Source organism: Anolis sagrei, chromosome 13, assembly GCF_037176765.1.
Source record: "Anolis sagrei isolate rAnoSag1 chromosome 13, rAnoSag1.mat, whole genome shotgun sequence".
Taxonomy (NCBI): Eukaryota; Metazoa; Chordata; class Lepidosauria; order Squamata; family Dactyloidae; genus Anolis; species Anolis sagrei.
Genome location: NC_090033.1, coordinates 5,014,995 through 5,027,449, shown reverse-complemented (window position 1 = coordinate 5,027,449; position 12,455 = coordinate 5,014,995). Strand labels below are relative to the sequence as shown.

The following is a 12,455-nucleotide window of genomic DNA, read 5'->3' as shown; positions in this document are numbered from 1 at the left end:
TCCTTTTTGAGCTATATCCTCAGCAAACGCTGAGAGAAGATGACTAAGGAATTCCCTCTCCCTGAGCTATTTCTAAGCACCAATAAAATCTTCTAAGAAGATTATCAATAAATTTGAGACATCTTACTTCCAGAACATAAAGTACTACTTCCTCATCCCCTTTTCTGGTCCAGATCTCCTCGGAGCAGGTGAAAACATTTTATAGAGTGAAATTTATAGGGTACACGTTTATGGCTTTGAGGAAGGTTGCCAAAGAAGATCCTCCCCCCCCCCCCCCCCCGCCTTAGCATTGTTCCTGAAAGTCAAAGTAAATTAATAGTAGGGCCACTATATGTGGCACAATCTGACTCAGCCTGTCCTTCCAGTGGCCTGAAAAAAATCCAGAATCACACTCCATGTTGGACTTCACACAGGCCCATAACTCTGTCTCAGGAGTTTATTTAACATTACTTTTGTGTTTGTACATATGTTGTCCAGTAATAAGGAAATAATAGCAATAGTAATAATAGTAAGGAAAGCATCAATGTTACAAATACAGTAGAGTCTCGCTTATCCGGCATAAACAGGCCAGCAGAATGTCGGATAAACAAAAATGTCGGATAATATGGCATCTCCTACCCATCCGACACTTAGAATAGTAACAACAGGAACTCAAAGAGCTAAGGCAAGGCGACGCCTCAGGGCTAGAGGGGACCAGCAGGAAGTGCCTGGATGCAGAAGAGGAGTATGGAAATCACAGAGGGAAGGAGGGAGGACACTTCCATTTCCAGTCCCGGCTCTTTCCCCCCCTTTCTCCTGCCTCCTCCTCCTCTTTGCCCTGCCCTTTTCACTTATTGGGAATGGAGAGAGAGTTGGGGAGCTCTCCTTTAATTGAAGAGGAAATGCTGGAGGAAAAGATGGAATGTCGGATAAGCGAAGGTCGGATAAGTGAGACAACAGGTAATCAAAGAATTAAGGCTAGGCAATGCCCCCGGGCTAGTGGCCCAGCAGGAAGTGCCCGGATGCGGAAGAGGAGCGTGGAAATCACAGAGGGAGGGAGGATGCTTCCGCTTCTGGTCCTGCCTCTTTCCCACCTTTCCTCCCTCCTCCTCTTCCTGTTCGTCCTCTTTCTCCTCCTTCTCTTCCTCCTTGTATTGCCCTTTTCACTTATTGGGAATGGAGAGTGTGTTGGGGAGTGCTCCCTTAATTGAAGGAGAAATGCTGGAGGAAAAGTGGGGCATTGGATAAGAGCGTCAGATACGACGGAATGTCGGATAAGTGAAGGTCGGATAAGCGAGACAACAGGGATTCAAAGAGTTAAGGCTAGGCAACGCCCTGGGACTAGAGTGGCCCAGCAGGAAGTGCCTGGATGTGGAAGAGGAGCGTGGAAATCACAGAGGGAAGGAGGGAGGATGCTTCCACTTCTGGTCCTACCTCTTTCCCACCTTTCCTCCCTCCTCCTCCTCCTCTTCTTCCTTGTATTGCCCTTTTCACTTATTGGGAATGGAGAGAGTGTTGGGGAGTGCTCCCTTAATTGAAGGGGAAATGCTGGAGGAAAAGTGGGGTGTCGGATAAGAGTATCAGATATGACGGAATGTCAGATGAGCGAGACAACAGGTAATCAAAGAGTTAAGGCTAGGCAACACCCTGGGGCTAGAGTGGCCTAGCAGGAAGTGCCCGGATGCGGAAGAGGAGCGTGGAAATCACAGAGGGAAGGAGGGAGGATGTTTCTGCTTCCGGTCCTGCCTCTTTCCCCTCTTTCCTCCCTCCTCCTTCTCCTCCTCCTCCTCTTCCTCCTAGTATTGCTCTTTTCACGTGGGAATGGAGAGAGAGTTGGGGAGTGCTCCTTTAATTGCAAGGGAAATGCTGGAGCAAAAGGGGGGCGTCAGATAAGAGCACCGGATACAGCAGAATGTCAGATAAGCGAAGGTCGGATAAGCAAGACTCTACTGTTAATGTCTGAAGAAACAGGTAGAAATGCTATAGAGAAGAGAGATGTCAATTCCATTTGCTTTTAGGAACGCGACTCAACAAAATGGCCGTTGTGCCTGACAGTTGGCCATGGGATGATTCTTCAGCTGAGGGTTGTAGGTGAAAATATGCTTCCGGAAACAGTTCGCAGCTTTCCGGTCACATTCACAGATGAGCTTTTCACAGCGGTCCCTTGACTTGACTGTGGAAAAAAGAGAGATTATCAACTTCATGGATGGGATGGGGCAAGAGACACATGGTGGGTTCCCTACATGGAAACCACCTTTGACCACCTCCCAAAGAGGTCAAGCATGTCTGGTCTCATCCACCCATCAGTTTCGAGATCAGCCCTACTCACCACATTTAATTTTGTCCCTCTGAGCGTAGAATCTGTATGTGTGGAGGTGTGGAGTACAACCATACATCTCTGCTTTGTTGTAGCAACAGTCATGCCCGTGGCAACACCTGCGGTGAAAGAAAAAGAAACAGAGAGGACAACATTGGTAGCATCACTCGGCATTCTCTGGTAGCTTCCAGAACCCAAGTAAGACGGTTGTCTCAGTTATGCTCATGGGAACCTCTTCAGATGACATTCTGTCTACCTTGAGATGTTTTAATGGTCAGGCTTTCTCAAATCCTCCAGATCCGTGGTTCTCAACCTTCCTAATGCCGTGACCCCTTAATACAGTTCCTCATGTTGTGGTGACCCCCAACCATAACATGATTTTCATAGCAACTTCATAACTGTAATTTTGCTACTTCATAACTGTAATTCCAACAATGGAATTGAACCAAACTTGGCACACAGAACTCCCATGACCAAGAGAAAATACTGGAAGGGTTTGGTGGGCATTGACCTTGAGTTTTGGAGTTCTAGTTCACCTACATCAAGAGTGAACTGTGAACCCAAACAATGATGGAGCTGGACCAAGCGTGGCACAAATACTCAATATGCCCAAATGTGAACACTGGTGGAGTTTGGGGGAAAATAGACCTTGAAATTTGGAAGTTGTAGTTACTGGAATTTATAGTTCACCTAAAATCAAAGAGCATTCTGAACTCCACCAATGATGGAACTGAACCAATCTCGGCACACAGAACTCCAACATAAAATACTGGAAGGGTTTGGTGGACATTGACCTTGAGTTTTGGAGTTGTAGTTCACCTACATCCAGAGAGCAGTGTGGACTCAAACAATGATGGATCTGGACCAAACTAAGACTATCAGAAATATGTTTTTTTTTTCTGATGGTCTTTGGTGACCCCTCTGACACCCTTCTTGCAAACCCTCCCAGGGGTCCCGACCCCCAGGTTGGGAAATGCAGCCCCAGATGATCACATGCATTTTAGATTTTGAGGTCTCTTTGGAGCCAATGTGTTTTACCTTGGGGATACCTCAAGATCCTCCTGAAATCAAAGCCCACTTTGATGGGAATCCTCTGGTTGGGAAAGGGAGGGAGCAAGGAGATAGTTCAAACCAAAAAACTATGGTTGCTTTGGGTTCCTGAACAGCCGAAACCAACAAGAACAACCCCAAAATCCCAATATTCACTAGGGATGAATGCTTCCTTACAAATTCAGCTAGGAGAACCCCAAGTTTACCTTATGGTTGGCATAAATCAGAAGTAACTTTGAAGGCACACAACAACACATCTGGATAGACATTGAGGAGCACCTCAATGCGTATTGATGCCCATTTGGCTATGATGCCTCAATTAGAGGAATGATTACCAAACTCTGGTCCTTCAGGTGTTTTGGACTTCAGATCCCACAATCAGTGACCATAGGACCAGAGTTTAGAGGTCTGAGTACTAAATGGTTGGAATGCAAGTCACCTTAGATGGGCCTCACCTGTCAATGTCGTCTACGGGAAACCCTTGAGTTCCTGGTCCACAGTGGCATCCGTAATTGGTGAAGTTGGCCAGGCTGAAGGTCACAGTGCTCAGCTGGATCATCTCGTTCAACTGGGAGGCAGTGCCGGTGACAAGAGCTGGCCCTGGAAGAGCAACAAGGCCAGTTGACTTGGAGAGCAAAGGTGCAACAAAGATGGTGCTTCTTGAGGACTAGAGTGAAGCTAGCAGCTCATTGGTTAGCAGAGCAGTGAATCTACTAAAGGAGGAATCCAAGGTGAACACTCAACCCAAGTTCTCAAAAATAGGTCCAGGATAATGCCTTGAAGGTCACCGAATGAAGTCACCAACCCACTGATCTTAGAGCTTCCAGCTTCCTTTGGGTGAAGCCATTGTTATGGGAGGTCCAGCTCCACATTTCATGTCCAGATTCCATATTAGGAGCTGAGGAGATTCTTGGAGCTAGTCCAGAGTCTTCCCAAGATGACTGAAGGATAACTTGGACTTGTTCAACTTGCTTCATGGTGATGACTTATGATGACTTGGCATGGTCATGAAGCCAAAATAGGAGCCAGGACAATATTTTCTGCTCTCAATGGACCATCAATGAGGGTTGTAACTTCAACCATGATAACCCAGACCCAGATATTTGACACAATTGTAGTACCATGATTCCATTTAGATGCTATACATCCATCCTGTGAATATCTGGGATTAGCAGTAGATGCCTTCAGGCCATCATGTATGGTGGTACCATGGATTTCATAGAGTTTCCTTAGGCAACAAGGTGGTTTTCCACTTCCTTCCTCTCAGATATGCCCTACAGCAGTGCTTCTCCACCTTCCTAATGCCACGACCCCTTAATCCAGTCCCTCATGTTGTGGTGACCCCCAACCATAACCTTATTTTCGTTGCTACTTCACAACCGTAATTTTGCAACTGTTATGAATCGTCATGTAAATATCTGATACGCAGGATGTATTTTCTTTCACGGGATCAAATTTGGCACAAGTACCCGATATGCCCAAATTTGGGGTTGAGGGGATTGATTTTGTCATTTGGGAGTTGTAGTTGCTGGGATTTATAGTTCACCTACAATCAAAGAGCATTCTGAACACCACCAACGATGGAATTGAACCAAACTGGCTACACAGAACTCCCATGACCAACAGAAAATGCTGGATGGACATTGGTGGACATTTACCTTGGTGGACATTGACCTTGAGTTTTGGAGTTGTAGTTCACCTACATCCAGAGAGCACTGTGGACTCAAACAGTGATGAATTTTGACCAAACTTGGCATGGATACTCAATATGCCCAAATGTGGAAACTGGTGGAGTTTGGGGAAAATAAACCATAACTTGGGAGTTTTCATTGCTGGGATTTCTAGTTCACCTACCATCAAAGAACATTCTGAACGCTACCAAGAATAGAATTGGACCAAACTTCCCACACAGAACCCCCATGCCTTGAAGGGAATTGCTAGCGCAAGCCTCACTCCAGCCATGTATGCTCTCCCTCACCCACACTGCCATGCACCGAGCACGCCTGCTCTCCCCTCCCTACTTGGAGTCTCAGAAGCAGTCTCCTGGATGCTTCTAGGAATCGCACTCTTCTTTTACTTGCTGAATTTCAGCCACTTTTGAGGAGCTGGTGTGCTTGTGGTAGGGTCCAAGGCTTTGGAAATGACCCTCTAGACCTTAGAGGTTGGACTGGATGGCCTTGGGGTCTTTTCCAACTCTAGGAATCCATCCATCCATCCATCCATCCATCCATCCATCCATCTATCTATCTACCTATCTATCCACCTACCCACCCACCCACCCACCCATCCATCCATCTATCTTTTAAGGGTTGGGCTGGATAGCCCTAGGAGTCTTTTCCAACTCTAGGAATCCATCATCCATTCATCCATCCATCCATCCATCCATCCATCCATATCTAATGGGTTGGATTGAATGGCCCTTGGAGTATCTTCCAACTATAGAAATCTATCTATCTATCCTACCTATCCTATCTATCTATCTATCTATCTATCTATCTATCTATCTACCTACCTACCTACCTACCTACCTACCTATCTATTGTATCTATCTCTTAGAGGTTGGACTGGATGGCCTTGGGGTCTCTTCCAACTCTAGGAATCTATCTATCTATCTTTCTATCTATCTATCTATCTATCTATCTATCTATCTATCTATCTATCCATCTATCCATCCATCCATCCATCCATCCATCTTTTAAGGGTTGGGCTGGATAGCCCTAGGAGTCTCTTCCAACTCTAGAAAACCATCCATCCATCCATCCATCCATCCATCTCTAATGGGTTAGATTGAATGGCCCTTGGAGTATCTTCCAACTATAGAAATCTACCTACCTACCTACCTACCTACCTACCTATTGTATCTATCTCTTAGATATTGGACTGGATGGCCTTGGGGTCTCTTCCAACTCTAGGAATCTATCTATCGATCTATCGATCTATCGATCTATCTATCTATCTATCTATCTATCTATCTATCTATCTATCTATCTATCCATCCATCCATCCATCCATCCATCCACCCATCTTTTAAGGGTTGGGCTGGATAGCTGGATAGTCTCCAGCTTTAGATAGCTGGAGAGTAGAAATATTCACTTACCGCAGGCCAAAACCAGTACGAAGAAAATGACGTTCTTCATCTCCACTCGTGAATGAAAGCAATCTCCAAAGGTGGTTGTCTCGTTTTGGACAGGTTCGTTTAGTACAGGCTTCCCAGAGTCAGAGCGCTTCCTTTTATAAGCGATCTCCACCAGATATTTCTGTAAAATGACCTCTTTCTCCAACTGTGGTTTATAATGTTTACACTCAATGGCTGAAAGCAAACAAAGCAAACAGCCATAATTATCTAAGGACCTCGTCAGACTGGGGGTTTGAAACCTTCTTTTCCGGCCTTGCGTGCGGCTCATCAGATGACACAGGCCGTGGGGTCTGTCATTTCTTTTTAAGCCCCTTGAGACTAAAGGGATTCATATAGAATGACTGTTCTTGTTTTGGGAAAAGCAAACCAGTCACTATAACTCAGTGGTTCCCAAACGTATTTTAACCAGTGACTACTTGACCAGGGAGCACTTTGAACAGGGAACACTTGACCAAGGACCACTTGACCAGGGGGCACTTTGGCCAGGAACCATTTTGACCAGGGACCATTTGACCATTGACCACTTTGACCAGGGACCACTTTAACCAGGGGCCACTTTGACTAGGGACCACTTGACCAGGGACCACTTTGAACATGGACCACCTTGACCAGGGACCACTTTGACCAGGGACCACTTGACCAGGGACCACATGGACATGGACCACTTTGATCAAGGACCACTTAGAGAAGGGACCACTTGACCAGGGACCATTTAACCAGGGCCATTTTGACCAGGGACCACTTTCACCATGGACCATTTTGACCAGGGACCACTTTGACCAGGGACCACTTTGAACATGGACCACCTTGACCAGGGACCACTTGAACATGGACCACTTTGACCAGGGACCACTTTGACCAGGGGCAACTTTGACCAGGGACCACTTTGACCAGGGACCACTTGACCAGGGACCACATGAACATGGACCACTTTGACCAAGGACCACTTAGAGAAGGGACCACTTGACCAGGGACCATTTAACCAGGGCCATTTTGACCAGGGATCACTTTCACCATGGACCATTTTGACCAGGGACCACTTTGACCAGGGACCACTTGACCAGGGACCACTTTAAACAGGGGCCACTTTGACCAGGGACCACATGAACACGGACCACTTTGACCAAGGACCACTTTGACCAGGGACCACATGAACATGCACCACTTGACCATGGACCACTTTGAACAGTGGCCACTTTGACCAAGGACCACTTTAACCAAGGCCCCCGTCTCCAGATCCCTGTTCAAGTGGTCCCTGATCCAAAAAGGTTGGAAATCACTGCTGTAACTAGATGCTTCTTCTGTTCTTCTTGCCCGGTTAATGATAGGCTTCTCCTTATTGTTTAGATAAAGCGCAGAAAGAAGAGGATAGGTAGGCGGATAACAGGTGGTTTTGTGTCCTGTCTCCTCACCAAGGTAAACAAATGACTGGATCGGCTGAGATCATGTCTCAAGACGGACCTCTTGAGACAGGGCAATAACCGAAAAGAGTTGAAATCAGAAGGGAGATAAGAACAAAGATGTCTTAAGGCAAAGCGGACGTATCACTTTTCTTCCCTCCAGGAACACTCAAATAGAGGGCCAAATGTCAGAGAAGCAGGCAAATAGCCAGAGGAGTGAAATCCACAAGCTCAGGAGAAGGCACCATGGTTGCCTTTAGGCAGCATCACAAAGCTATTATTGAACAGGATGGGTGGCTCCACCACACAGTCATCAGTGGGCACATATTCTTTGTACTGGAAGCTTGGCTTTGGTGTTACCCTATGTTGGGTTGTTGGGGTCAGCGGAGTTGGTTATGGGAGCAAGAGAAGAAATGGGGAACTTCTGGAGCTGCTTGGGAGTGGTCAATCATAACCCCAAATTGAGTTCTGGTGGCTTTGAATCCATAGAATCATAAGGTTGGAAGAAACCCCAAGGGCCATGTAGTCCAGCATAGTCCACTGTTGAAGAACTCTTACCATCAAGAGGTTCTTCCTACGATTGAGATGAAGTCTCTTCCTGCCATTTGAACACATGACTCCATTGTGGCCTGCCCTCGGGTTGTGAAAGACAACTGCAGTCAAAGTATGGAACATGAAAGGTATGTATGAAAGGCGTTCATGAAAGATTTCCCCTGACCCACTTCCTGTGGACTGAGAGCAATGAAACTTGGCCCAGTTATGAGTCCTTCTCTCCATCGGTGCCACCTAGGGACACACTGTCCAGGTCTGTAGCTTTCTGGCGAAATAATTACATCACCAACAAAGTTGGAAAGATTTGATTCTATGATTCTAATTCAAAAGCATGCAGTAGCGAACACAACAAAGTTCCAACTGACAGTTTACTTCCTTCACAGCCCCTCCCCTGCATTGCTCCCGTTTCCATGTCAACCCTCTCTCAGATTTCAAATATTACTTACTTACTTAGGCAATCCCTCATTCTCCAAGTAGGATAGTCTTCCAAAATCAGTGTCCTGGTGGTGGGTCCGTAGGTGATTGTGGAGCCCTATTCTTGATCTGCATGTTCTCCCGCAGTGAGGGCATTGGTTTCCAGGTGGAAGGTTGTCCCAGTCGGGGTTGGCTTGATGAGCCTTCCTCTTGGCACGTTTCTCTCTTTTGCCCTCCATTCGTGCCTCTTCAAATTCTACAGCACTGTTGGTCACAGCTGACCTCCAACTGGAGCGCTAAAGGGCCAGGGCTTCCCAGTTCTCAGTGTCTATGCCAGAGTTTTTAAGGTTGGCTTTGAGCCCATCTTTCAATCTCTTTTCCTGACCACCAACATTCCATTTTCCGATCTTGAGTTTGGAGTAGAGCAACTGCTTTGGGAGACAGTGGTTGGGGATCCGGACATCGTGGCTGGTCCAGCGGAGTTGATGGCGGAGGACCATCGCTTCAGTGTTGGTGGCCTTTGCTTCTTCCAGCACGCTGACATTTGTCCGCTTGTCTTCCCAAGAGATTTGCAGGATTTTTTGGAGGCAGCGCTGATGGAATCACTCTAGGAGTTGCATGTGACGTCTGTAGACTGTCCACATTTCGCAGGCGTATAGCAGGGTTGGGAGGATGATAGCTTTATAAACAAGCGCCTTAGTCTCCCTACGGATGTCCCGTTCCTCAAACACTCTCTGCTTCATTTGGAAAAATGCTGCACTTGCAGAGCTCAGGCAGTGTTGTATTTCAGTGTCAATGTTGACTTTTGTGGAGAGGTGGCTGCCAAGGGAGCGGAAATGGTCCACATTTTCTAATGTTACACCATTAAGGTGTATTTCTGGCATCGGGCCAGTATGTATTTGACTAATATATATTTACATTTGACCAGTATATATTTCAAATATATACTGGAAAGGTCTATGTCATGGCCTTACTTCCTGGCTTCACACCAAACCAGGAAATAAGGTCATGACACAAACACACACACACACACACTTCTCCCATCGCTGGAATCACTAGGTTCTTGTGGGTTTTTTCGGGCTATATGGCCATGTTCTAGAGGCATTTCTCCTGACGTTTCGCCTGCATCTATGGCAAGCATCCTCAAGCTCTTCCATCTCATCGAATGTCGCCTTTGGTGTGCGGCCTTTCAGGTAAAGGAACTTGAGGACTGCTCTGTCTTCCATCCTATGATGAGGAATCCTCACCATCAAGCTCTTCCATCTCATCGAACATCTCCTTTGGTGTGCGGACTTTTGAGTAAAGGCACTTGGAGACTACTCTGTATTCCACTGGTGGGGAATCCTCACCATCAGCATCTTCCATCTCATTGAACGTCTCCTTAGATGTGCGGATTTTCGAGTAAAGGAACTTGAGGACTGCTCTGTCTTCCTTCCTATGTTGGGGAATCCTCACCATCAACCTCTTCCATCTCATTGAATGTCGCCTTTGGTGTGCGGCCTTTCGAGTAAAGGAACTTGAGGACTGCTCTGTCTTCCATCCTATGATGGGGAATCCTCACCATCAACCTTTTCCATCTTATCGAGTGTCTCCTTTGGTGTGCGGCCTTTCGAGTAAAGGAACTTGAGGACTGTTCTTTATTCCGCTGGGTCCATTCTCAAACCTCACACCACTTCCACACCTGTCACATCAAGGCCGTTCTCAGTTCTGAGTTGTCAATTGGCACGTCACCTATAGAGACTTACATCTTGACACATGTGAAGTTTCAGCATCCTGTGATAAATAGAAGTGGGTCAGGGGACATCTTTAATGAACACTCCTTGTACTTCTATTTTCAGAATCTCTTCACTGTACTTCAGCTTTTGGGGAGCTGTAGTTCCTTTCCCCCAGTTGATAATATTATGCCCACATCATGTGGGGTAGCTATGCTTTATATTTATCTGCCCACATTGTGTGGATTACCCTGTGGCTTCAGCATAGGGGTTTTGTATCTGGTATTTGACACAAAGGGAAACTGAGAAGGACAGAGAATACTGGTTTCACCTGCAAAAAGCATGCATTTCACTGGGTTGCTGTAAGTTTTTCGGGCTGTATGACCATGTTCCAGAAGCATTCTCTCCTGATTTTTCACTTGCACCTATGGCAGGCATCCTCAGAGGTTGTGAGGAGAGAGTTGTAGTTGCTGGAATTTATAGTTCACCTACAATCAAAAAGCATTCTGAACTCCACCAACAATGGAATTGAACCAAACTTGGCACACAGAACTCCTATGAGCAACAGAAAAATACTGGAAGGGTTTGGTAGGCATTGACCTTGAATTTTGGAGTTGTAGTTCACTTACATCCAGAGAGCACTGTGGACTCAATCAATGATGGATCTGACCCAAACTTGGCACGGATACTCAATATGCCCTAGTGTGATCACTGATGGAGTTTGGGGAAAATAGACCTTAGTATTTGGGAGTTGTAGTTGCTGGGATTTATAGTTCATCTACAATTAAAGAGCACTCTGAACTCTACCAATGATGAAATTGAACCAATCTTGGTACACAGAACTCCCATGACCAACAGAAAATACTAGAAGGGTTTGGTGGACATTGACCTTGAGTTTTGGAGTTGTAGTTCACCTACATCTAGAGAGCATTGTGGACTCAAACAGTGATGAATTTGGCCTAAACTTGGCATGATTACTCTATATGCCCAAGTATGGAGTTTGGGGAAAATAGACCTTGACATTTGGGTGTTGTTGCTGCTGGGATTTATAGTTCACCTACAATCAAAGAGCATTCTGAACCCCAGCAACAATAGAATTGGGCCAAACTTCCAAAACAGAGACCCTATGCCTTGAAGGGACTCTGTGGAACGAGCCTCCCTCTAGCCTCACATGCTCTTCCTTGCCCACTGCCATGTGCTGAGCACACCTGCTCTCCCCTTCTCTTCCTTTTTGGAAACAGAGGGTGAATCCCACCAAGAGCCCTTCTCTGCCATGATTGGCTGGCCTCTCAGCCTAGGGGAGGGCTGTTTCTGAGACTCCAAGTGGGGAGGGGAGAGCAGGCGTGCTTCGTGCATGGCAGTGTGGTGCGCATGTGCAGGCGAGGGAGAGCACGCAAGGCTGGAGGGGGGCTCACACCAGCAAGTCCCTTCAAGGCATAGCCCTCCTCTGCTGTGATTGGCTGACTTCTCACCCAAGGGGAGGGCTGTTTCTGAGACTCCAAGTGGGGAGGGGAGAACAGGCATGCTCGGCACATGGCAGCCTGGTGTGCATCTGCATGCAAGGGAGAGCGTGCGAGGCTGGAGGGAGGCTCACGCCACCCAGTCTCTGAAAGGCATGAGAGTTCTGCGTGGGAAGTATGGCCCAATTCTATCGTTGCCCGCCTCGTTTTGCCAATTTGGACAACTCCTTTTCTATCTAGATCTAGGGAAGTCATGTTGCCCCTCTATTCTGTTTTGGTTAGACCACATCTGGAATATTGTGTCCAATTCTGGGCACCACAATTCAAGAGAGATATTGACAAGCTGGAATGTGTCCAGAGGAGGGCGACTAAAATGATAAAAGGTCTAGAGAACAAGCCCTATGAGGAGCGGCTTAAGGAGCTGGGCATGTTTAG

General features: G+C 46.7%; 1 protein-coding gene across 1 annotated transcript; it reads right to left on the bottom strand.

Moving 5' to 3' along the window:
- Positions 1 to 2,006: 2,006 nt before the first annotated feature.
- On the bottom strand, positions 2,007 to 10,306 carry LOC132764938 (uncharacterized). The gene is made up of 5 exons (XM_060759106.2): positions 10,096 to 10,306; positions 6,463 to 6,656; positions 3,802 to 4,013; positions 2,309 to 2,415; positions 2,007 to 2,152 (listed from the first exon to the last, which is right to left on the bottom strand). The coding sequence occupies exons 1-5, from the start codon at positions 10,304 to 10,306 to the stop codon at positions 2,007 to 2,009; spliced, it is 870 nt and encodes a 289-aa protein (XP_060615089.2).
- Positions 10,307 to 12,455: the final 2,149 nt, after the last annotated feature.